At 40.8% G+C, this 27,498-nt stretch overlaps 4 gene segments (V, D, J or C); 1 reads left to right on the forward strand and 3 right to left on the reverse strand.

The window, feature by feature from the left end:
• LOC126958595 (immunoglobulin heavy variable 4-59-like) overlaps positions 1-27,498 on the forward strand; it is a 319,776-nt gene that overhangs the window by 215,549 nt on the left and 76,729 nt on the right.
• LOC126958594 (immunoglobulin heavy variable 1-45-like) lies at positions 5,950-7,183 on the reverse strand. The segment is given in 2 exon segments: positions 5,950-6,353; positions 6,440-7,183. Coding segments are annotated over 2 exon segments (444 nt in total).
• LOC126958608 (immunoglobulin heavy variable 1-46-like) lies at positions 9,471-10,888 on the reverse strand. The segment is given in 2 exon segments: positions 9,471-10,449; positions 10,537-10,888. Coding segments are annotated over 2 exon segments (363 nt in total).
• LOC126958582 (immunoglobulin heavy variable 3-23-like) lies at positions 16,898-18,059 on the reverse strand. The segment is given in 2 exon segments: positions 16,898-17,739; positions 17,843-18,059. Coding segments are annotated over 2 exon segments (552 nt in total).

The following is a 27,498-nucleotide window of genomic DNA, read 5'->3' on the forward strand; positions in this document are numbered from 1 at the left end:
TCCCAGTAGCTAGGATTACAGGCAGCCACCATCACGCCCAGCTAATTTTTATATTTTTACTAGAGATGGGGTTTCCCCATGTTGGCGAGGCTGGTCTCAACCTCCTGACCTCAGGCGACGCACTCGCTTCAGCCTCCCAAAGTGGTGAGATTACAGACGTGAGCCACTGCACCTGGCCTATGACTTTTTTTTTCATTTGTGAGTTTTTTGTTAACTTTTAACAAGAAAAAAACCCAAACATAGATTTCTATGACTATATAAGTTAATATTCTGTTTTAAAACTTTATAGTCATGTACACAAAAAAACACCCACACTCAGCAATGAAACATATATGAGCACAGGCAAAAGTGAACACATTTCTGAACACCAAAGCAACATACCTTTGTTTCTGTATTATTCTAGTTAATTAATTGATTTAAATTTATTTGTATTTATATTTGAGGTTTTAGTCCGAAATAATATTCTTCTATGAATGTCTGTATATTCCAATATAAATTATGACATATATGTAAATGTATGTTTTAGTAAAACTTACTGTAACTACCATTATTGGCAAATGTATCATTGAAATATACAATGGTATTCCTTATATATTCTCTTATGGCTTATTTCTCATTTTTGCTAGCAGCACACTTTTTAAATGATGTAATAATGCATTATACATTATAAAGGAATGTATTAATCATAAGGTAAACATCTCTATTAAAATTTTATTACACAATGTGTTGAAATAACATTGTGTTTTGAAAAATGTGTCAGCTTTTTCCAATTTAAATAACATTTAAATATTAAATTAAAATAAAATATTAAGTATTAAATTTAAAAGATAGCATTTTGCAATTTAAATAATGTTTTTTATTCTGCAAGTGTTTTACATGAATTTTTAACATAAACTCTATATGTTGCTTATTTTACAATATTCCTGGATGCTAGAGAATATCCACAAATATAGAACTAAAGTCACCCCCGGATTCCCAGGATTCACTCACAATGGCAGCTTGCTACAGGGTGGTCAGAAAGTGTGCAAAGACAATAGGGATTTGGGCTTTATCATCAAAGCTGTAGTGAGCCCCAGGGCTGGGCATACAGAGGGCAGCAGAAGCTGCAGAGCCCACTCTGGGGTACTTAGAGAAGGGGGAATGGGATGGGGTGATGTCTGCAGGACCCTAGAAAAGGGTGAGGAGAGCAGGGATTCTGCAGGTAGATGAGCATATTCTAAGGACTATTACCTTCCCATACTTGGTTGACTTCAGTGATCATGAAGGGAAGGGAATTGATTCACCAGACATGGATGAGACAAAGTAAATGGACTTGCTGATTCCTTGAGCAGAAACTGAGGAATAGAAAAAGTGTGAACAGAAGAAGGGAAGGTAGAGAAACAGACTGAGGGTCAGAACTCCAGGAACCACCAAAGTGGAGGACAGAAGCCCTTAAAGTGATGTTTCATCTCCATAAACAGCAGATGGAAGGAAAATCAACTCAACACATTCATATGCTGAGTTATTATTAGAAAAGTATTTAAAATTATGTGACTGACACAGTGCAGAAAACAGAAATCTGTTTGTGGAAATAGTTTAAAGTAAACATACACAATTTCTTCATTTTAAAATTTACTTAGATATTATTGCTAGTATTATTACGAAAATATAAAGAATTGAATTATAGTTCTAAGTTAAGATTTTGTAGAGGAGAGAAACATGCATTCCAAGAAATAAATGGCAAGAGATCCTGGGAAGACTTTTGTTTCACCAGGTGAGAAATCACAGGGCCTAAAAAAAGAAACACACCATCCCCAAGCACTTGATAGGGAGCCGCCACCCAAGAGAACCCTTGAGTCCTGAGTGTCCCCTTGTGTCCTGAGCGCCCCCTGGTGGTTCTGAGCGTTCCCTGCTATCTTGAGCTAATCCTTGTGTCCTGAGGACTGCCTTATAGTCCTGAGCGCCCCCTGGTGGTTCTGAGAGCCTCCTGGTGCCCTGAGCGCCCCCTGGTGGTTCTGAGCGTTCCCTGCTATCTTGAGCTAATCCTTGTGTCCTGAGGACTGCCTTATAGTCCTGAGCGCCCCCTGGCGGTTCTGAGAGCCTCCTGTGTCCTGAGCGAGCTGTTGTCCTGAGCACCCCTGGTGGTTATGATCGGCCCTTGGTGTCCTGAGCGCCCAGTGATGGTTCTGAGAGTCCCCTGGTGTCCTGAGCGCCCCCTGGTGTCCTGAGCACCCACTGCTGGTTGTCAGTGCCCCCGGTGTAACTTGAGCAGAAGTAATGATTAACCTGCAGAAGATACTGTGCTATGAGTCCTCCATACCATCTTACCCAGCAGAATAGATTTTCCTTGCTTTCAGCTGCTGGGTCTTTTATTTTAAATATTAATTTATTTACTATTATTTTATTTTACATTCATTTTATCCTGTCATTTCCTGAATATTTAATTAAATATTAAATTAAGTACCTACTTTTTTTTTTTTTTTTTTGAGACGGAGTCTCGCTCTGTCGCCTGGGCTGGAGTACAGTGGCCGGATCTCAGCTCACTGCAAGCTCCGCCTCCCGGGTTTACACCACTCTCCTGCCTCAGCCTCCCAACTAGCTGGGGCTACAGGTGCCCGCCACCACGCCCGGCTAGTTTTTTTGTACTTTTTAGTAGAGACGGGGTTTCACCGTGTTAGCCAGGACGGTCTCGATCTCCTGACCTCGTGATCCGCCCGTCCCCGCCTCCCAAAGTGCTGGGATTACAGGCTTGAGCCACCGTGCCCAGCCAAGTACCTACAAATTTTAACAATTAATCATTTGTAGAAATAACATAAAATGTGTATGAAGAAGATGCCAAGTAGAGATGCCAGAAAATAAAACAAATAAACAACTTGTGTAAGTTTAGAGCGGAGCATGAGGACAGAAACTCTGAGGTACATGTGCTGAATTATATATGAGGAAGGTCAATTATATTTAACGTCCAGAATGCGGGTCATTTCAGTGAAAATAAGTGGTAGACTGTTCAGCATAGATCAGAAATTAGAAAGGAATAAAGTCACAAACTTGCAAGACCAGGAGACATTCAGCATATTCGCCACTTTCCATTTTGCTAGGAAGAGAAAATCAATGGCTATACCTTCGTGGGAAATGAGACAAGCAGTTTTTAAGATGACCATCCAGGGAAGTTGCCAGTACAATCACTCAGATGATGCTCTGACACAGGACGGTGGAGGGATGTGGTCCTGTGATGGTTGCTGTCAGTAACGTGGGATGCTCAACTCTAGTGGGTGCCTTTGCCACTATTTTGTCCATGAGAGACATTAAGCTATGATGTGCTACATGCTGGTGAGTTCCTTAACCTCAGATGAAGAGAGGAACATGATAACACAGAAGATGAATGTGATGGTTAATACTGAGTGTCAGCTTGATTGCACTGAAGGATGCAAAGAATTGTTCCTGGGTGTGTCTGTGAGGGTGTTGCCAAAGAAGATTAACATCTGAGTCAGTGCACTCGGGGAGGCAGATCCAGCCTCAACCTCGGTGGGCACCATTAATCAGTGCCAGCATGGCTAGAATAAAACAGGTAGAAGAAATTGGAAAGATTGGACTTTCTGAGTCTTCTGGCCTTCATCTTTCTCCCATGCTGGATGCTTCCTGCCCTCAAATATCATACTCCAAGTTCTTCAGCTTTTTCACTCTTGGACTGAAGTCAGTGGTTTGCCAGGGGCTCTCCAGCCTTTGGCCACAGACTGAAGGCTGCACTGTCATCTTCCTGACTTTTGAGGTTTTGGGACTCAGGCTGACTTCCTTGCTCCTCAGCTTGCAGGTGGCCTATTATGAAACTTCACCTTGTGATCTTGTGAGTCAATCCTCCTTAATAAACTACACATCAAACGTATACATCTATCCTGTTAGTTGTGTCTCTCAAGAGAATCCTGACTAATACAATGAGAAAAGTGAAGAGCTCATTACAGCAACCACATTTCTTTGATAAGAACTCATCTCACCGAGAGCAGCAGATGTGCAGGAAATAGAGAGGATTTGGGGGATATTGTCCATAAAAGAACAGATGCAACCTAACTGAACTCCCCATGAAAGGAGGGTGTAAATGTTTGTTCACAGCTAATGATGGCTTATGTCAAGACCTCCAAAAGGCTTCAGAAATAGTTTGTATTAACAAATGTAATAATTTATATAGTTTTTTCCAGATCTTGTTTTACCTCCCGAGGCAGCAGCACAGAATGATGTTTTCAGAATCTCCCTAATCTTCTGTGAGCTCCTGGTAGAGTTCCTGGAAGAAAATCCTGCATGTGGAAGTGAGCCCTCCTCATGTGCAGCCCCTGAGGCTGTCATGTCACCTCAGATTTCTGAGTTATGTCATCGACATTTCTGAGTTAAACTTCCTGAAACATATGGCATTTGATAGTGTCTTCCACATTTAAAAAAATACTTAAATTCTGTTTATCCCTGCAGACATCTGTCCCTCTCTGGCATACAGTTTGGTTTTGAGTGTGTAGTAATTGATAATTTATAGAAGGTTTTTGTGCATCTTGTGATCTTCCCGAGTGCACCTGCTATGGGGTTGACACCAATGAGTAAGCAGATGGACGCTCTCACCCGGAGTGGGACAGGCATTTCTAGAGCCAGTGACCCCAGTGGGGCTCTCACCCTCCAAGACCAATAGGGCTGATGCCTCTGGCTAATGTGCAGGCACAAGGGGTACCAGTGCCCACCCTTGAGAGGGTTTCTTCTATTTCCCTCCCACGTTGTAAAGGGAAGCTATTGCTTCTGCCTGGATCTCACGCATGAGTTTTCATTTTCTGTACAAAGGGCCTCATCCAGAAACACCCACAAAAGCACACAGTGAATCTAATGGAACTATAGAAAATCATACATGATGTGCCTCATGACCAAGGTCTCCACTTCTCACTAAGGATATTCCTTATGGGATTCACTAGAACTTGCTTTCTTTCTATAGACATGGATCTACCTCTAAACACTTAGGGACCTCACCCTCTGGGAAGGGACAGAGTAAATTAGGAGCCACAGAATCTATAAGAAAATTTACATTGTATGAATCCTCTAAAAAACAGTCCTAATAGAAATAGCCCCACCTACTTTTCCTCTAACTGGCATCATTCCCAGGAGCCCAGTTGAGGAACCTGTGGTGCTTCAAGATTATTTAGGCTTGGTATACCAAGGGACCGCTGGAAGAGGAAAGAAGCAATGTGTCCATGGAAGTTCATCCATTGGAACTTATTGATGACTCAGGCAGGATGGAGACCGTGGGGAAGTCCATGCATGGTGAAGCAGGGGCACATAAGGACTCTGTGCACCTTCTGTTCAATTTTGCTGAGGTCTCAAAACTACTTTTTAATACATTTTATGTAAGAGAGGTGGCAGAGCCGGGCGCGGTGGCTCACGCCTGTAATCCCAGCACTTTGGGAGGCTGAGGCGGGCGGATCACGAGGTCAGGAGATCGAGACCATCCTGCCTAACACGGTGAAATCCCGTCTCTACTAAAAATACAAAAAAAAGTCAGCCGAGTGTGGTTGCAGGTGCCTGTAGTCCCAGCTACTCGGGAGGCTGAGGCAGGAGAATGGCGTGAACCCAGGAGGCGGAGCTTGCAGTGAGCCAAGATCGTGCCACTGCACTACAGCCTGGGCCACAGAGCGAGACTCCGTCTCAAAAAAAAAAAAAAAAAAAAAAAAAAAAAGGCGTACCTTTTGACCAGTTTTTAAGAATCATATTTAGTGTTAGCCATGTTATCAAGCAATCTTGCTCCAAATTATTTATCTATCTGATTTTGGAACTTATGTCTGCACAAAGCCTACGTGGGAAACTTTGTGTCAGCTTGACTGATTTCTGCTTTTACCTCAGTGTGAATTGTGCATATAGGGTGACAGTTATTAGAAATATTTCCTATATAGAGTGCATACATGTCTCTATTACTCATATTCCTCAATTGCTTAGCCTATTTTATAAACAACTTTAAACATTGTAAGCCCTGTAATCTCCTCATTCAGTGCAGCTGCCTCCTCCCTGGGGTTTCTGACGGTCTCAGGATGTGGGTTTTCACACTGTGTATCTTGCACAGTAATACACAGCCGTGTCCTCAGATCTCAGGCTGCTCAGCTCCATGTAGGCTGTGCTCATAGACCTGTCTCTGGTAATGGTGGCTCTGTCCTGGAACTTTTGTGCATAGTTGGTGTTACCATTGTAAGGTGTGATCCATCCCATCCACTCAAGCCCTTGTCCAGGGGTCTGTCGCAACCAGTGCAAGTAGCGGTAGGTGAAGGTGTATCCGGAAGCCTTGCAGGAAATCTTCACTGAGGCCCCAGGCTTCTTCACCTCAGCCTCAGACTGCACCAGCTGCATGTCGGAGTGGGCACCTGTGGAGGGGACACAGGAGTGGATAAAGCCCCCTTGACTGGACTCAATCCCCTTCTCATCACTGGGACCTGGGAGCCCCCCTTACCTGTGGCTGCTGCCACCAAGAAGAGGATCCTCCAGGTCCAGTCCATGGTGAGGAGCTGAGCTCTCAGGGGATTCTCTAGAGGAGGGATGTGGTTGTTGGGTGATGCTCTCAGGGCACAGACATCCATATTTACCTCAGTGGATCTCAGGTTATTTGCATATTGATGAGAAAGAGCATTTCATAGCTCAAAGCCTGGCTGACGATAAGAAAGGGAAGATAAATGACATATCAACCTTACAAGAGTGAGATGCTGATGGTTCAAGCCCTAATCCTGCTTGAGGAAATGAATGCCCTGCTCCATGTATGAACATTTGTGGACAGAGGTCCTTTCACTGAAGAATCAGCCCTCTCAGAACAGGTTCCTCACTGCAAATATAGATTTTACAAGCGTAGAGACCAGCTGTATGATTTCTGGAACAATCACTCTCCATGACACAGAGCAGGTGCCTTGGCCCTATCCTGGACCCTTCAGGAACCAGCACAGCTCACTGGTGACTCTGAGAAAGTGATTGCTGATGTCCCACGTGAGTATCCAGCAGGTCCCTCTGAGACCCACTGGGCACTCTTTAGACAGTGTCTGCATCAACTGCCTGGTGTCTTGATCCCCCAGGCTCTTCAATAGAAACACTCTTGGACTCTTGGTCTACAGGTTATGAACTCATGATCCCAAAAAAACTTCCAAGGAATTTGTGTTATGGATAATTGTGGGTTTTATTTCCAATTCCATTCAGTGAACACTGAAACCATGAGGAGTTTGTGTTGACTTATATGAAGAAGTTCAGTTACATTTGACATCCAGAATGCTGGCCACACCAGTGAGAAAAGTCTGTAGAGTGGTCCGCACAGGTCAGAAATTAGAAAGTGATATATTCACAAGCTTGCAAAACTGGTAGACATTCAGCGTATTCAGCATTCAGCTCTTTCTATTTCTTCAGGAAAATAGAGGGGTTATATCTGTATGGAAAATGGGACAAGTAGTTTTCAGCTGATTCTCCTGGGGAGTTGCTGTTGAAAATCACTTAGGCGATGCTCTGACACAGGATTGTGAAGACGATGTTGATCCCCGGTGGTCGCTGTCAGCAACACGGGATGCTCAACCGTGTTGGGTGCCTTTGTTGCTGTTTTGCCCACAAGAGATTTTAGGCTGTCATGTGCTGAATGCAGGTGAGTTTTTAAACCTCAGATGAGGAAAATTCATGACCACATAGAAGATGAGAAAATTGAACACTTCATCAAGCACATTCCACTGATGAGAACTGTTTGCACAGAGAGCCAGGGATGAGCTGGGAAGAAGAAGGGGGTGGGGACGATCATCCATAGAAGGACACATCCAGCCTGCTTGAACTCCCTGTGGAAGGAGGGTTTAAATGTTTGTCCTCAGCTAATCAGGGGTATTTCAAGATCTTCACAAGCTTTCAGAGAAAGAGTTTTCATGAACAAATACCCATATATTACTCAGAGTTCTATTTTTTTGTATGTATTCTTCTTCTCTAGGCAGCCCCACAGTAGGGTGTTCTCAGAATTCTCCCCGATCCTTCTTGAGTTCCTGGTGCAGTTGCTGGAGGAAAAGCCTGCATGGGGGAGGGAGCCCTCCTCATGTGCAGCCCTGAGGCTGTCCTGTCACCTCACCCGCCACTGCCCTTCAGTCACCTGGTAAACATTTGTGAGCTAATCTTCCTGAAATGTGTGGTTTTGCACAGTATATTCACAAGGTAACAAAATACTTAAGCTCTGTCTATTTCCACAGGCACATATTCCTTTCTGGAGCACAGGTGGGTCTTGAGTGTGTGGTAGTGGACAGTTAGTGAGAGGAGGTTTATGTGCATCTTGTCATCTCCCAGAGTGTATCCACCATGAGGCTGACACCCACAAGCAAGCAGATGGACTTGCTCAGCTGGAGGATGACAAATATTTTCATAACCTGTGACCTCAGTGGTGCTCTTTCCCTGCAAGGCCAATCATGGTTATCCCTCTGGCTAATGTGCAGTCAGCAAAGGCGACCACTGCCCACCTCTGTGAGGGCTCCCTCCAGGGTCCACCCACTTTGTAAAGGGAAGCTCTTGTTCCTGCCTGGGTCCCATGCATGTGTTTGCATTTGCTGCACAATCCGCCTTATTTGGAACCGCCACCCAAGAGCTTACGGTGTATCTCATCCAACTCTAGGGCATTATACATGGAGTCTCTTATTGTCAGGTTTGCCAACTCTCATTAAAGGATTTTCATTATGGAATTGACCAGAACTTGCTGGCCCTTTAGAGATATGAACCTGGCTGCAATGTTGTGGAATCAGGAGGACCAGAGAGGTCCTATATACAGGAGGATATCTTTATTATTGAGTGCACTCAGACCCAGCAGACTCAACAAACAAAGACTGGGTGCAGAACAAAGACAGCACTTGACTTTTATACACGCTTCACAAAATGGGGTGGGCTAGCTTGAAGCAGGCTTAGAGTGGCACAAAAGCAGGGATACAGAGGCAGGACAAAGACAGTCACATTGTAACAGGTTCATAACTCAGGATTGCACATGACCATTGCTATGCAACCCAGATGTCTGTTATCTAGGTTTTGCTCCAAACAGCCTTGCACTGTTAACACATCTCATAACACTCACTATGGTGCCTAGACCGCTGTAGTTCAGGTCTGCTCAGGCTTCTCATTACCTTCATTGTACTTCTTAGATAAAACAGAATACTTGAAGTTACTAGTTACAGAGAACAAGAATCTATAAACTCATACCGTAAAACAAAGGAAAAATTCTTTTTCTTCTCCCTGTGTTGAGGGAGTGCTGGAGGAGTCTCAGAAGCACATTAGATAATATTATTAAGATTTTTCCTGGGTCTGGGCTGTGCTTATTGCTGCCTCTGGGATAAGTCAGCCTAATACAGGAAAGCTTATTTCTCTTTAAAAATTTTTCTTTTCAATTTCCAGCCTCACTAAAAGCTTAAAAATGTTATTCTCTGGGAAGGGGCATTGTAAACCAGAAGTAAGAAAAACTCCAAATTAATATATATTTTGTGGATTTGGGAAGAAAGTGCTCAAATGGTAATAGCCTCAACTCACTTTCCCTAATATCATTTCTAGAAAGCCATTGAATATACCTAGGGGTTTCAAGATCATTTAGGTTTGTTATATTAGCGGATCATCAGAAAAAGAAAGAACCAAGTGTCCTTGTAGATTCATCCATTGTGACTGATTTGTGCCTGTGGTGCAGGATGGTCATGGTGGAGGAGGCTGTGCCTGTGCAGGGCAGGGATTCATGGGAATTCTCACACCTTCTGTGCAATTTCTTTGCAATCCTAAAACTGCTCTAAAATAAAATTTATGGTAAGGAGTGACAGAAACATTTGAAAGACAATTTTGCCTCTTTTTAAGAATCATACTAACCTTTAACACATGATCAAATAACCTTGCTATAAATTATTTATGCATCTAATGTGAATTGTTCACAGTAGCTCCTTCATGGAATGCTGATATCAACTTTATTGAGTGTGGCCTTTCCCACTCTGTCAGTTTGGCTTATATGGTGGCTTTTGAATGGAATATTTCTCTTACAGTTAGACTGTGTTTCTATTGTTCTCAAATATATAACCCATTTTCTAAACAGTCTTAAACTGAACAACCCCTGACATTTCCTCAGCCCAGCGCAGCTGCCTCCTCCCTCAGGGTTTCTGACACTCAGAGGATGTGGTTTTCACACTGTGTCTGCTGCACAGTAATACACAGCCGTGTCCTCAGATCTCAGACTGCTCAGCTCCATGTAGACTGTGCTTGTGGACGTGTCCCCGGTCATGGTGACTCTGCCCTGGAACTTCTGTGCGTAGCTTGTGCTACCATCACTAGGGTTGATTCCTCCCATCCACTCAAACCCTTGTCCAGGGGCCTGTTGCAGCCAGCTGATAATATAACTGGTGAAAATGTATCCAGAAGCTTTGCAGGAGACCTTCACTGAGGCCCCAGGCTTCTTCACCTCAGCCCCAGACTGCACCAGCTGCTTCTGGGAGTGGGCCCCTGCGGAGAGGACACAGTAGAGAATGACAGTCCCCTAAACTGGAAAAAAAATCCCCTCCTCAGCCCTGGAACTAGTTGATCCTTTACCTGGAGCTACTGCCAGCAAGCAGAAGACCATCCAGGTCCAGTCCATGGTGAAGAGCTTTCCTCTCAGGGGCTTCTGTAGAGAAGGGATGAGGCTGTTGGGCGATGCTTTCAGGGCCCAGATGTATCCATATTTACCTCAGTAGATCTAAGGTTATTTGCATATTCATGAGACAGTTTATTTCATACCTCAAAGCCTGATAGAGGATGAGAAAGAGAAGATAGATGACCCATCTGCCACACAGGAGTGGGATGCTGATGGTCCAAGCCCTAATGCTGCTTGAGAAAATGCATGCCCTGCTCCACTGCTATTCATGGACAGGATCCTTTCACTGAAGAACAAGTCCCCACAGATTACGCTCCTCAGTCTGATCCCATCTTTCATTAGCATCAAGACCATCTGATCATTTCTGGACTATAACTGTCCATGACACTGAGCACATGCCTTGGCCCCATCATGGTCCCCTCAGACACCAGCACAGCTCACTGTTGACTCTGAGAAACTGACTGTGGATGTTCCATGTGACTCTCCAGCAGGTTCCTCTGAGATCCATTGGGCGCACCTGAGACAGTGTCTCCATCACCTGCCTGGTGTCTTGATTCCCCAGGATCTTCAGCAGAAACACTCTGGGTTTACAGAATTGCCCTGAGGTGCATAATTGGAGATGATTTTCTTATGTCATGGACACGAGGAGTCAGAAGTTGAAACAGGAGTTTGGAGTTCTTTATGAACTCATGCTCCCAAAATAACTTCCAAGGAATTTGTGTTTTGGATAATTATGGATTTTATATTCATCTCTGTTTATTAGTATTTTGTGAAGTATTTACAGACTTTCAGTTCGTATCCAGAGATCCTGATCTTTCCATATTGATTTCTGACTCATTAGGTTTGTGTACCTGCCACACTCTCAGATCTACCACTGCCCTGTCACTCATACAATGTAGGCAACACTACTTAACACTGAAATCTGAATTTTTTGTTCATAGGAATATAGTGACTCCTGCAATTCTGTATCCATTGAATTAGTAAAATCATGCCTATTCTTCATATTCTCACTATTAAGATATTTCTAATCCTAGAAGCCCAATTTAAAAAATAGTTATCACTGCCTTAAGTTATATGAATTGTTCCATTGTAGCAGGATATTTGAAGGCATATCAGCAACTCGTCGAACAGTTATTTTAGATTTTCTTTTTTTTCTGACGAAGGAAAACCGAGACCTTGAGAGGAAACCTCCTCCCCAGCCTTCTGTTCTGGGGCTGGACCCTGCACTGCGTGGCTCCTGAGTGCCCCCTCCTGCCCAGCCCTTACATTGCAAGGAGGTTTCTGTCAGGGCTCACAAAACATTTTCCCCAGAGTCTTTAGTCCAGCATGAAGTGGCTGTGTCCTGGCTTAGAATACTCTTTCAGTGACAATATATGCCGCCAACACCATCTCTTGAAACAGTTGATTAGCCTAACTAAACCTATTGAATTCTGCAGAAAGACCCAAAGAAAAGATTCTAGGACACAGGAGGGAGCCAGTTCTCTGAAGCTCCAGATGCACTAAATCAGTGGAGACACAGTGAATACAAGAACTTGTAGGGGTTTGGGCAGGGTCGTGTTTCTTCATTAGGCTCTTGTAGTTCAGATGAAAGCCATCTCTGTATCTCCTATTCCAATAACAGACATTTTCCCTTCTTCCCTGTGTGTAGCCTGTAGAAAGTGCCTCCTGCACTGACACTAGGTCTAGGTTTATGCCATGTTTTTGTCCTAGAGAGCTAAGACAAACAGGATACAAGTGGAGACTTGGGAAGGGCATGCAGTTTGTTTTGTTTTTTCTTTTTTCCTTAGCTAGGAACCCTGCAAATGGCCCATGGTAACAGAATCGGCAGTCAATACGGGAGTTGTCTTTACAGAGTTGACGTCAGAGGCTTCAGATCGCTCTTCTGTCCTTGTCCTACTCTCTGCCAATCTCTTTCAGTTCCCCTGTTCTCCTTCTCTGATAGAGCCTGTGCACTGCCACACCTTCATCTTTAATTTGTGCATCCCGGAAGTATCATATGAAGTTACAAATGAATCTTAATAATTTAGTGCTCTTCTTTCTCTGGAAGTTGTCCTATACACAGAGTTTCCAGAGGTCAAACTGATGCTTTCCCTTTTCCGGCTGGAATATTATAGGATTCTTACCCTATTGGCTAATTTAACCCATTTTCATGATAAAGGAAGCCTGCTGTGAGGGGTCTGTAATGGAGATGGACTGCCTTCCCTTACATAGATAAGGTGCTAGAAAGGTCCTTCCCCTGGATCTTCTATCTGGAGCAGTTTCTGTGTGTATTTCTCACAGTTTATGTCTCTTGATGACTTAGCCATGAAATAATCGCAATTCTCATACAAAAAACCTGGAGGTCACTGGAGCAAAAACCACAACAGTGTGGGGTGAGGGGTCTCCAGGATTTTGCACCCTCATACGGTCAGACATGCCCTCTTTGTTTATGTAGCTCAGATTTACATATAATAAACCCCACAGCCAGGTGTATCTGAATTGCCACATACCCATTTAAACTCACTGGAGCAGCAGCTGAGTGTAATCATCACACTGAACTCAGAGAAACCTGGGCCCAATACACTGTTTCTTGTAGCTCAGAGAAGCATCATTGATTCACTTGAGTGGACATTTCTTCCCTGAAACAGCCTCACTACCAACTATACTAAAGAGTTGCTATGGAGCCGCTGTGGGGTTGGATTTCTTCCCGTCGGCCTGGCATGCAGGGTGTTTGGAATGATGTAGACCTTTAAACTTAGATGCTAATAATTCCTACTGTTATTGAAATGGCTGGCAGCCCCCAATCCTGTTTCTCCCCTCCACTCACCTGAATATATCCAAGAACCCCACGAACCTCAGGACTCTCTTTTTCATGGATGACTCTGAGGATTGTCAATCTGCTCAGTGCCACAATCAGAGGCATCCAATGGAGGATTCTCAGTCCACTGATACGTTGAGCCCATAACATAGGACACTTATACAAGAGTGGCCACATCATGTCAGTGCCAATCAACATTTAATTCAAGGGGCACGATTTTCAGTGCATTGAAGTTTAAAAGTTTCATAATTCTTACGAGAGGCACAAACTGAATGGTTTGCAGAAGAAACAAGCTCATAGTTAGAAGAAAGCTGACTGCCCCCAAGAAGAGTCTGTTTAAGTAAAGCACCTGAAACATGATGTTCTGAAACCTTGTGAAAATTCATTTCCCGGAGTGAAAAACAGGAAAGTAATTCTCAAATCATTGGAAGAAACCTTTTCAGAAATTTTATCAATGCAGCAGTCAAATTCCAGTAAGTCAATCCTTGGGTTTCTGTTTCACAACTCAAGAAGGAATAAAGAAATCTACATAATTGGAAGGCTACTCCAACAGAGGGAATTTTGACCTATTTAGTTAATAGACCAGTATTCACTCAAAGACACTCTCCTATGGGATCTTCAACTTAAGCAGATCTCCCTAACCTGGAAAACTTTTCTCACTTATTTTTCTCTAGACATCCGTAAAAGCTAAAACACATCTTGTATATTTGTGCATGAGTGATCTATAGAAGTACTTTCCATATTAATGAAAGTTTATGGAAACATGAGAGCTTCATCACTTATTGTGAACTCACACTTCACTGGTTTCCAAAATTCTCCACCTATGTGATGAGGCAATGGGTGCCTCTGAGAATACACTGATTTTTGGACTGAACATGTTCTCCACTCCTCACTTGACTGCATGGTTCCTCGCTCATACAGATGTGTCTATGACTGAAAACCCAACACTGATATCCAGCAGATTTTCCTCTTATGAGATTCATATTCTTTCTTTCTTTCTTTTTTCTTTCTTTCTCTTTCTTTTTCTTTCTTTCTTTCTTTTTCTTTCTTTCTCTCTCTCTCTTTTTCTTTCTTTCTTTCTTTCTTTCTTCTTTCTCTGCATGTTTCTATCTATTTTTCTCTGTCATTACTATTTATTAATGAATCATCCTGAATCCTGCCAAAAGACTCCATCTCACATTCTGCAAATATTCTGACTCAAAGATAATTAGGGGAAAACTCATCTTTGGCCAAGGTGGGAAAACTTTCTAGACTTCCCCTAGATTTATTAGAGCCTCATATGAAGAGCCATGATAAAACATTATCTGTTTTTGGATTATACCTCAAATCTAAAACTGCTCTTCATAGTGGTTATGACATTCTATATTCTCACCATTACCATTATGCAAAACGGTGTGGTGGCTTCTAAATAAATTAAAACAAAAATACCATATGACCAGTGATCCAGCTTATGGAAATATACCCAAAGGAGATGAAATTACCACCTTGTGAAGATACCTGCTCTCCTATGCTTATTGCAGTGCTATTCACAACAGCCAAGATATGAAAACTAAGTGTCCGTCGATGGACAAATGGATAAAGACAATGTGGTATTTGTACACAATGTAACATTATTATGCCTTATAAAATAAGGAAATGCTGCCATTTTCCACAAGACAGATGGATTCCCACCACCACTAGCAATGTATTTTATCCAATGCAGCCCCTCCCTGAGAACTAGCAGATCCAGGTCCAGTAGTAAGGACTGGTTGTGATGGAGTGGCCAGAAAGAGTGCAGGTGAGGCTGAGCATCAATGTGAGGTCTTCATGTCCAGGGCTGACTCCTGCAGCTGCTCCTGGGACAGGGCATGTGAGTACATGGAGAATCCATCCCTGTCAGTCACATGTACCTGCACTCACCACATAGACCCACGTCTGACATCTGAGACACTCACGCTGGGGAGCTGTCACTAGGCACAAGAGAAGATACAATAATGCCATCTTCTTCATGAACACAACTCTGCATTCCCCAGATACCTCAGCCCTGCTTGAGGGGACAGCTGTTAGCTTCCACAGTCCAAAAGCATTTCATACCCTGGAGCCTAAAGAATACTTTGGATGTGGCAAAGCCTTGTACTAATAAGAGAGAGGGACAGAGGTCAGACTCCCCGTGGACTTGAATATGATTTATTGCTGTCTGTTTATTTTCAGATTGACATGAAACACTTCCTTGCCAAAAACTACACCCATGACAGTTCAGAAAATTTGCTGTATTGCTGGTTTCCCACCTGTGACATTTGAACTTCTGTATCAAGTGAGCAATGTGCATACCTTACAGGAACAATTGCAAAATAACTCTCTAAGTCATCACTATTACACAATTGCGACCCTGTCCTTACTGCCAAATATCTTCTGGAAAGTTTTAAGTAAAAATAAATCATAAATTGCAACCTTCAATTACAAGTAGCATAATGTTCACAAACTCAGGAACTCCCTTTGCCAAAGGTACCTCCACTAGAACTTACAACCCATGGTCTCCTTCCTCAAGGACACACACATTATCACCCTATGACTTGATTCATCAAAAGCCCACGTGTTTTCCATTTTACCTTCAATATTATACTCTGATTCATCACAGGCCGATACAGCAAAGTATTACAGGGGATTAACGTGGTATGCGGAAACATTCAACAGGATGTTAAAAATGCCTTCCCATCACATCTTCCTAAATAGCTTCTTTACTGCTGTCGACTTGGAAATTCTTTGTTTTAGCAGAGACATCAGAGAAAAACAGCCTCATATATTGTAAAGGGGCTAATTACCATTAAAAACAAATGCAGCAGTGACTAGGATGTCAATCCACAGGTTTCTGAAGTGAAAATGAGGTGAGTTACATAAGTTGTTTTGAGAGGATTTTCCCGGGCTTGTAAAATCAATACCAAGGTTGTCATCAGTGTAGGGTTAAACAGTGATCTGCTGGGAAGATGTCCTTGTAGTCGTGATTTTTTGTAAGGTTGTAGTGACTTCTATCCAAGGTTGTGGTTAAGCAGAATCCATTTATGGTAGTTCTTGTTATCAGGAGTATGTGTATGAGAAACTTCCTTCATGATCATTCCTAGTTCCATTTTTCAGGGCGTTAACACGAGTGGCTCCATTTTTATTTTGAAAACTTTCACACACTCTTTCTAATACTACTGGTGAGGAAGGTGACTCTCTGGTAGTTTGCACAGGACAGGATAAATTTCACATCCACATCCCATTTTGTCCACACAAGCTCATCCCCTTCACTACTCTTGGCCACTTGCATTCCCAGGTGAGTCTCCACACAATACACTGCAGGGTGCTGAGCAATGGGAGAGAAGAAAGTCCCATCAGCCTCTCCCACATGGATGCAGGAGCCACAGCCTGAGCCACACTTGAGCTGCAGGGAATGGATTTGAGGCCTGGAGCTTTGACAGCATGAACTACATCCCCACTTTATAGGGAGCAGGAACAGTACAAGGAAAAGCAAGAACAACAACAACAAATAAAAAGAAATAGAATGGACTAAGAGCAAAAGGGGCTCCAGATCAGTGCTGATACTGATTTGCATACTTTAGTGTCAGGAAAAGGGTCAGACGTGAAACCTGTGAGGTTCTACATGACACTGACCATGATCTAGACTCTCTATTGGCTGTGATCAAAATTCCTAAAGACTGTTTTAGTCAGAGAGGTTTCTGTCCTGAGTCTGATTGGAGAAGATTCACCAGGCACCCCTGAGATTCCTCAGGATTCTGATCCTGGTGACCATGGTTGAGGACTTTTCATCTCTGTAAGCATCAATCTGCATTTTGTGCGTATGGGAATAGATTCTCATATTAAAATAATCATTTAAAAATATGTAGAGATGACACTGGTAAGCACAGAATTCTGAACTTAAAGATGAAGTCCCACATCCTGACAGGAAATCAGCCTCAGTGTGCACCTGCCTCTGGGGCTGGTGCTAATCAGTGACTCCCGAGCGCCCCCTGCAGCTTATTTCCTCCAGCATCCGGGCAGGGAGGTTTGTGTCTGGGCTCACATTGATGTCCCCTCACTGTGTCTCTTGCACAGTAATACACAGCTGTGTCCTCGGCTCTCAGGCTGTTCATTTGAAGATACAGTGTGTTCTTGGCGTTGTCTCTGGAGATGGTGAATCTGCCCTTCACGGCGTCTGCATAGTATGTGTCACCACCAGGACCAATAGCTGATACCCACTCCAGACCCTTCCCTGGAGCCTGGTGAACCCACTGCATAGCATAGCTACTGAAGGTGAATCCAGAGGCTGCACAGGACAGTCTCAGGGACCCGCCAGGCTGTACCAAGCCTCCCCCAGACTCCACCAGTTGCGCCTCACACTGGACACCTGGAAACACAGAGACACCATGATCAGAAATTGCCACACATATTCACTGTTTCTGTCATTCACGTCCACTCACACTCAATGTCTCTAGTTCTCCATGAATCACCTTCTAATATGGCAACAAGGAAAACCCAGCTCAGCACAAACTCCATGGTGAGTCCTGTGTGTTCAGTCCTGATCACTGAATGAAAACACCTGGGAATCCCAAGGCTGGGGCTCCTCTCCCAGAGCTGCAGGGTCAGGGCTGGGCTGGTTTTCATCAGCAGAGGGAGGGACCTATTTGCATATCTCCTACTATATAGCAAGCTCTGGGGTTGGACACCTGAGGAGAAGGCAGGTCCCAGAGCAGATGAGAGCATCCTTTGGGATTTTTATGGCAATGATTGCATTTGGGAAAAATCTGTCTTATTGTGATATTGTTCTGTGTAAACATTTAACAACTATCATACTTTTTGTTATTTTTACCTATGTGTATAAATTATGTTATTTAGGAATCAGTGCATTCTTTATTTACAGATGTAAAAGTGAACCCACACATGGAGGGTCTAGGTATGTGTCTAAGGGCTTACATCTGGCATCAGTGAGTCCTAGTATCTGGGCCTATGCTCCTCACAGCTGGCCTCAATTGCCCTCTGAACCAACTCTTGGACAGAGTTGCTGCATTTACCAAAACTACAGAGATACCTAGTGGTCACACAGATACATTTTTGGTGTATCTGACACTTAACAAATCTACTTGTTCCTTCCTATCATCCCTCTTTTGTCTAAAGTTTCAGTTGTTTACTTGTAATAAATTTTACGAGTTTGAATTGACAGATGATAAAATTCACATATTTAACCTGTGCAATAGTAATCTTTGAAAAAAAAATCTGTTTTCAAGATGACAAGTCAACTCCCCTCAGCATTCCTCTTGATCTTTTATTTATTTTTATTATTCTCCTTCCCTTTTTCTACCATTTCTTTATAAAACTACTGATGTTTTCACATTTCTTTGGACTAGTTTTTATTTTCTATAATTTATAAGAATAAAATAATATAGTATATACTCATATATTTGGCTTATTTTTATCAATAGAAATACTAAGAATTAAACCATTTTATGCTGTATGTGTTTATTTTTCATAAATAATGGGGAGCATTTCAGCAAACAAATGTAGCATAGTTTGTTTTTCTATTAAGACACTAATTGATATTTGATTTTTTCATTACACTGGGTCTTACTAATAAATCTGCTACTCAATTTGGTAATGTACAAAAATGATAAATTATATATAAATTTTATAAATATATTTATTTTTGCAACAACAATAACAGATAAACAGAAGAATGCCCTATTTGGCAACTTTTCTTTAATATTTCAGATAACTGAAGTTATGAGATAAGAAATGAACCTGTAAACCAAGGAGTATCTGAGACTAATCTCAATAGATTTAGGAAGTTCATTTTTCCAGGATCAAGGACATGCCCGTGACACAGCCTCAGGGAGTCCTGACATATGTGCCCAAGGCTGTGGGGCACAGCTTGGTTTTATACACTTTAGGGAGACATGAGACATTAATTAATACATGTAGGATATATGTTGATTTGGTTCACAAAGGTAGGACAAACAGAAGTTGGGGGGAGAGTTTCTAGGTCATAGGTAGGTATGAGACAAATGATTGTATTCTTTTGAGTTTTTGATTAGCCTTTAACTGAATGTACAATTTACAGGAATAGTCACATAAAGCTTAGTCTGGCTTAGCGAAACAATAGAGCAAAGGGAGCAATCAGATGTGTATTTGACTTACGTGAGCAGAAAAAACACTCTGTCTGTCCTTGGTCCACAAGGATTTTCCTTGTGGTCAAATTTTGAAGGAGGTGTGTAGCTTTCAAAAACGTGAGCACCTGTCATTTTAGGGAAAGAATGGGAGGTGGGTTTGCCCCAAACCATTTTTAGCTTGACTTTTCCCTTTGGCTTAGTGATATGGGGCACCCAAAGATTTATTTTCCTTTCACAATCAAGGAAACCTTGGGAGAAACAAGTTCTTGTAGAGACAAACAAAGCCATAGTGTCAGGTAAACTGAGGCCGAGGCTGCCATATGAAATGTAGCCTCTTACAAGATAAAGCTACAAACATGTGTTGGGAGCCTCTTATTTATTTCTTATTATTCCTTGTGAACAAACTGTAACCTACCTGAATAGGTGGACAAGATTGAAAACCTAACTTAGGAGTGTGCACCTGTAACTATAGCTGAGACTTGGCCAATTCCAGCAGTCACAGCTCAACCACTCATACACTCCCTGTAACCAACCCAGCTGTTTCTGTTCCTCACTTCTGATGTCTTGACATCATTTTCAAAAATCTATAAATCTTTCTCCACCACGTGGCTGCCCTGAAGACTCTTTGAATGTGCTGTAACTCTGGTGGCTGCCTAATTCACGAATCATGCATTGCTCAATTAAACTCCTTTAAACTTAATTTGGCTTAAGGTTTTCTTTTGTCAGCATTCCTATCCAATCGAATCCCTTTGTCATAGAATGGGGACAGTCAGAAAAATCTTCCTTTCCCAAAGTGTCTGTCTGAGAGAGAAGGTAAGCCCATACTTCTGAACTGCATTCAGACCCACCCCCCTCATCAGCACTACAGAACTAAGGATTCACCCTGCAGGGGATCACCACTGAAACCATTATTCCAGAGGTACTGGTGGAGCCCCAGAGGAAATGGGATAAAAACTGAGGTTCTCACCAAAGTTTCATCGAAATTCACCTCCTCTCTGTTGTGGAATCAAATCCTTAATCTGCAGGGCATGGCAGCAGATCTAGAAGGTGATGAAAACAGTGGAGAATATTGGAGCTGTGGGAGGGAACAACTGGGAAAAACAGGAGAAAACCCTATAGGTATTTAACTCTGTAGACGTCAAGCTATTTACATGTTAATTAGGCAGAATATTTCCTAGCTAAAGACCTGATCTAGCATGAGAAATAACAGAGAGATGACACATGGAGAATGTAACAGTGGGAAGCTGAGGTTCAAGTTCTGATGTTTGTTTACTGATATTTGTCCCTGGCATGCCCAGAACTTCATGAGTACGGAACTCCTCTAACAGAGAAACAAGCTCTCACAGGACATAATCCTCAAAATGCTCGCACCTTCAGATGGAACATTAACAACCTCAAACGTTTTTCGGTTTTGCCCTTTGCAAGCTGAACTCCTGGCATGAGTGTGTCTCTCAATATTTGCACACATTGAATTGATAAACTTCTATTTCTTCTACATCTTCCAACTATTAAGATTTCTGAAAATTCTCAAATTTTCTCCCTTCAAACTGGATCCTCATCAACTCATTGGGTTAGGTAAATGCTCCAAGTATGATGGGATATGTAAAGACACATCATAGTTTTGCTAAATTATTTATGTTTTATTTTTATTTTCAAAAATAAAGATGAAGTCTCACTATTTTTCACAGGATGATCTCAAACTCCTGGGTTCACATAATCTTCCCACCTCAGCATCTCAAATTTCTCAGATTATACGTGTAAGCTACTTTGCCTGGACATTACTTATTTTAATATTTTAATAGCATTTTTGTTTTGAAATAAGTGTAATTCAGGTGCTGGAAAAATTTTCTCCTCAGACTCCTCTGCAGCAGCTCCAGGGCTGACATCTGTGTTGAGTGGGTTCCGGGCCTGTCCTGCAGCTCTGCCCTCACCCTGCTGGGGACGATGATGTTTGGGTTCACAGAGCATATTCTCCCAATGTCGCTCTCCCAGAATGAAGGGGCTGTCCCCTGTACACAACGCTCTTTCAGCAGCATCTAATGATTTTAAAATTGTCTCTTGAAACAGTGACTTGTCATTACTATACCCAGTAAACTGCAGTGACAGCGCAAGCACAGATTCTATGAAACCACTAGAGAGTCTCTTTCCTGGGACTGTCAGATGCATTGACAATGAAAGTCCAGAAACTTTAAGAGAATTCTTAGGAGCCTCTTATTTATTTTAGAATTCTCTATTCAAAATCACACCAAATGGTATCTCCACAGAGAGAACTACATGGCCCAAAGCTCACAAAAATTAAAACACACATTTACACACACACACACACACACACGCACATATACACATGCAGTTGTATGGCTGAGTTTTACAGTAATTGGCTCCTGATTTTGGATTTTTCCTAGTGTAAACCAAAGGTCTCTCAGAGAGATGTCAATCAAATTAAAATTAATTTTGCCAAACTCACGGCATGCCTGGGAGAAAAATAAAAGTAATCACAAAAACTGTGTGTTCAGTGCTGCTCCCCAAAGACGATTTTTAGGGCTTTCAATACATAAAGGGAAAAAGCTGGAAAGAGGGGAATAGGGGATTATATGAACATTTATATGTTGTAATGAAAAAGAAGCATATAGGGAAATAGAAAATCAAGTGGTTCTCCTGCACTACATATTTCAATGACAAACAAATTGTAACTATCTGTGAAAATATTTAAATTTTCATTTCTAGCTGTTTTCTAAGGAATGAAAGGAAAATCACTTTCTTGCATGGATCATCCTTCAGGTTGTTTCCCCCTCATGATATAATGAATTGAGATCACAAGTTTTTATTTTCCTTCCATATTTTCCCCACTTTTTCCTTTTCAAAATCTTTCAGAGGAAGCATTTTACAAGCAAATTAGTTTCTGGTCTGCTGTTTTGTTTTATCTTTCATGGGTAGGATGAATTATTTCTTAACAGATCCCATGTTGTTAGTACAGCTCATTGTTACTTATCTTTCAAATGTTGGGAGTCTCACATCTGATTAATAAGAAAACAGTGGGAGAAAAAGAGAAGTAAAACATAAAAAATAAAGGAGGGAATAACAAACAACAAAAAGGAGAAACAATCCTGGAAAACTGATACAGGCCTTGTAACTCTGAAGGCTGTACATTAGTAGGGTAAACAACAAATATCTGAGGCAAGTCTCAGTGAATTTAGGAAGTTTATTAACATGGTTTGTCTGTGTTCCCATGCAAATCTCATCTTGAATTGTAGACCCACAATTCCCATGTGTCATTGGGAGGACCCAGTGAGAGGTAATTGAATCATTGGGGCAGGTCTTTCCCATGCTGTTCTCATGAGAGTGAATAAGTCTCATTATATCTGATGGTTTTATAAAGGGGAATTCCCCCGTGCAAGCTCTCTCTAGTCTGCCACTATGTAAGATGTCCCTTGCTTTTCTGACATGATTGTGAAACGTTCCAAGCCACGTGAAACTGTGAGTCAATAAAACCTCTTTCCTTTATAAATTACCCAGTCTTGGTTATGTTTTTATTAGCAGCAGGAGAACAGACTAATACATTTATTTTGCCAAAGTTAAGAACCCACCCATGACCAGCCTTAGGAAGTCCTGAGACATGTGCCAAGGTGACTGATGTACAACTTCCTTTTATACATTTTAGAGAGACATGAGATATCAATCAATATATGTCTAAGGTACATTGTTTTGTTTCTGTAAGGCAGGACAAATCAAAATGTGGGCTTGCAGGTTAGAAGTAGATAAGAAACAATAGGTTGCATTCTTTTGAGTCCTTTATTAGCCTTCCACTGAATACACAATTTAGTCTGACTCAGTGAATCCTAATTTTTACATAAATTATATTGAAGAGGAAGCAATCAGATATGTATTTGTCTCAGGTGAGCCTCAAAGGAATGACTTTGAATAGAATAGAAAGGCTTTCCCCAAATCACTTTCCAGTATGGCAGCCTTGTTTTCTGGAATATCACCCAAGGTTCTTTGTCTCATGGCCATGAAAATCAAGGGCACAGACACACAAAGGGTGAGGTTAGAGCATAAGTTTAATGGGTAAATGGAAAAAGAACCTCTCTGTCACAGAGAGGTTTCCCAAATGGGTTGCCATGCTGCAGTGAAATGTAAGGATTTTTTATAAATGTGCTCGTGGGGTGAGGGTATATTTTCAACACAGGGTGCAAAAATAGTTAGGATCAGGTGTGCCATCTGCATAGAGCAAAGACTCTAGCAGCCCCAAATCATGCTTTTCTTATGCAGATGGGGACTTCGCTTGGTCTACTCCATGGTACTTATCTCCTTCCACCATGCATGTGCTAAAAAGGGAAGGAGGAGTTTCTGTGCCTGGTCCCAGGTACCTCCTTGCAGTTGCTGGCATCCCAAACCCCATGCAAGCTTCCAGCTTTCCTATCTTAGTGTTTCCCCAGAAAAGGAAATGAATGTGTTCACGAAGTTCCACTGTTCTTACTGGGACCCATCCTGTATATGTGAAGTTTGGAGATTACACCCAGAAACACCCTCTCTGCGAGAGTTGCTTATCTATGTTTTACAGCCCGATCTTTCAGGCTGCACTTTGTTATAAGTGATTTCTTTGAACAGCATGTGATTAGAAAACTAGTTTCTAAGCTGATTTTTGTTAGAAGAAAACTTTTTGCCAGAGACTCTTTTATCCTATCTACTTAAATAATTTCTTTCTATCTCTTGTAATACCAGCTTGAGTCTTCTCTTTAGCTTAGTGATTTGGTGGTCTCAAAATTTATTTTCCCTTCACAGTAGGCAGGTATAAAATGAGTTTTTGTATATACTTGAGTTTCCTGTATTAGTCCATTTTCATGCTTCCATAAAAACATATCTGAGTCTGGGTAATTTATTTAAAAAAAAAGGGTTAATTGACTCACAGATCTGCGTGGCTGGGAAGGCCACAAAAAACCTATAATCATGATGAAAGTGGTAGCAAACATGTGCTTCTTCACATGGTGGCAGGAGAGAGACGTGCCAAGTGAAGAGAGAAGTCTCCTATAAAACCAACAGATCTTGTGAGAACTCACTGATTAATAAGGAGAAAAGTATGGAGAAAACAGCCCCCTTGATTCAATTATCTTCACCTCGTTCCACACTTGACATGTGGGAACTATTACAACACAAGGTGAGATTTGGGTGGGGACACAGAGCCAAACCACATCATTGATTTTATTTTCTTTTAGATTTTAAGTTGTCTAGCTGTAAGAAAGCACAGTTTAACTTCTGCTGATTTCAAATCAGAACAAAAATTTACAAAGGAAAATAGCTGAAAATATTATTTTAGAGAGTTGTGCAAAGAAAAAGTTTAAATTCAATCCAAATTGAATAAAATAATATAAATTGAAAAACAAGTGTACAATTTTCAAATGTAATAACAGATGCACTATAGTTTATTTTGAAGTAATATTTCTCTCTATAATGACTCAATTTTATTAGAGACAAATATCATACTAGGACCAATGTATTTGTAAAATAAGTTTTAGGCTTATTATACTTGGCCTGATTTTTTTGTATAAGGTGCAGCAAAAATAATCAGTCAACATATTAGCTCTCTTTTCTGTTTTCTATTTTTTTTTTACATAGGCTATCTTATTCATAAACTGACTTTGCTGGAAATTTTTTATAAAGAATCTAAGGATAGAATCTTTAAAATTCTCAAGCCCAGTCAATGTTTTATCTGTGTCGTTAGATAGCTATGTGAATTGGGTTACTTTCTCTTTTTTCAAGTTTCTAAGAAAACCTGCTATTCCTGGGCCTGTCAGAAAGTAAAATTATTTACTTTCTACAGCTCAGGGCCCTTCAAAAAAAAGTTACATACTAGTTTTTCCAAGAGGCTTTATCAGCTCTACAGGTTAGATCCATTTTACGAAGTAAATCTGAAAATATGTCATTCATTTAAAGCCTTGGTAAAATGAACATTGTCTCCAATTGTGCCCTGTTATGGAACAAAGCAGATTTTTATTGAACCTATGCAAATAACTATTTTAATATATGAATACTCACAGTTTCCAAATTTTGGAGAATTTATGTAAGAGAAGAAGAAATTATGTTTCTATTTTTTTCTCAATAGAGTATAACATACTCTATTGTTAAAAATTGTGAATAGCTTACAGGACAAAGTTTTCTTCATTCTGAAAAACAAAACATAAGTATTCAGCAAATGCTTTAAAGAATAAGCCATAAAAATTATTTCAGTCTCCTGTTGGTTCAGTTCATGGAATGAAGTCCTGTCCTGCTTAATATTAGATTAACAATCATCATAAATGCATCAGGTCTCAATGAGAGTCATGGAAGTTTTTCTCCCTGTACCAATGGTACAATTTATAAAATTGTCACAATCGTATATTTAAGAGTACTCCTCAAAATTCTATGGATTATGAAAAGCCACCTGATATAGAATCAAAGTAAAACAATAATTGTGGATGACAGAAGTTTTAGAACAGCCATGGCTAAAGACAGAATTGAGAAGAAAATTTGGTTATTTCTGTGATAAAAAATTGTACATAATAATAATAATTACTACTGATAAAATATACTAAGACATATCAAAATCACTTATATAGCATAAAATTTGGGAACATATGCTCTTTAATTTATATAAATATATTACAACTATATAGTCCACATTTTTTATAAATATAGCCCAAAGTTAAACACCATTTCAAATTCAACATTGCTTCCTGTACAATTTAGTTATACCAAATAAACTAAATACATTCCTTTTCATCTTCAGGGAAACTCATATCAAGAAAGAATAATGAGGTCAAATGACAGAATTCAAAATTTTATTTTGTGAAGTTTGTCAAATACCAAAAGTGTAAAGCACTTGATATTACAAAATGGGATTACAGATTATTGTAAAGTAAGTTACTTATTTAGCCAAGTGACAACTCATTGATTTCAAAAAAAACCTTTTATTTTTGAAAGAGAAGAATTAATTTTCTAAATAATAACCCCTTACAAGAACAGCATGAGAAAAGTTAAAACTGTCTCTCAATTCTGAAAAATAAATCTATTAAATTATAATTACTTTTAGTAAAAAATATAATTTTCATAGATCTTTTATAAACTTTAAAAAAATTTTAAATTAAAAAGTGGATTAATTCTTCAAGAATCCTTGTCAATCTGACATAAAGGCCCAGATCTTAGCCTTGCATTAGTGTGCATTTAATATTAATGTTTAATTGATGAAAAAACTCTCAAGTAATTTTATCTGTCAACATTAGCTCTTATAATCCTACAAAGCACTTCTTCTGTAGTAGTCCCTGGGCCTGGAGTGGTTGAGTAGTTTTAATTTCTGACCTTGTGTCTTAAGGGTATGATTAATTTTATTGTCATTTTCTTTCAGATTTGTAGATGGGGCTTTAATTGCTGTCAGTGTTTAAGATTTAGTGGGACTTGGTGTCCTTCTTTCTTTCTTTATTTATTTATTTATTTATTTTTCTGAAATGGAGTTTCACTCTGTCACCCAAGCTGGAGTAGAGTGGCATGATCTTGGCTCACTGCAACTTCCATCTCCTGGGTTCAAGCAATTCTCCCTGCCTCAGGTTCACATACAACTAGGATTACAGGCATCCACCACCACACCAAGCTAATTTCTGTATTTTTTAGTAAAGATGGGGTTTTGCCATATTGGCCAGGCTGGTCTGTAACTCCTGACCTCAGGAGATACACCAGTCTCTGCCTCCCAAAGTGTTCTGTGTCCTTTTTAGACCTAGCAGTCAAACCTCAGTAATGTAGCAGCACAAGGCCTTTAAAAATAATGCAGATAGTTACATGAATGTAATACCATTAATTTATATATCGCTAAAATCTCAGTATTCCTAAGTAGTTGAAAAGCTTAACAGTTACATAGGAATTATTTCAATAAAATATAAAATTTGTTTTAAAACAGTTACCAAATGTCAAAAAACAAAAAACAAACAAACAAGAAAAACAAAAAACTTACGCAGTGTGACTGTTTTCCCCTCTGGGGA

The sequence above is a fragment of the Macaca thibetana genome, chromosome 7, assembly GCF_024542745.1.
Source record: "Macaca thibetana thibetana isolate TM-01 chromosome 7, ASM2454274v1, whole genome shotgun sequence".
Lineage (NCBI taxonomy): Eukaryota > Metazoa > Chordata > Mammalia > Primates > Cercopithecidae > Macaca > Macaca thibetana.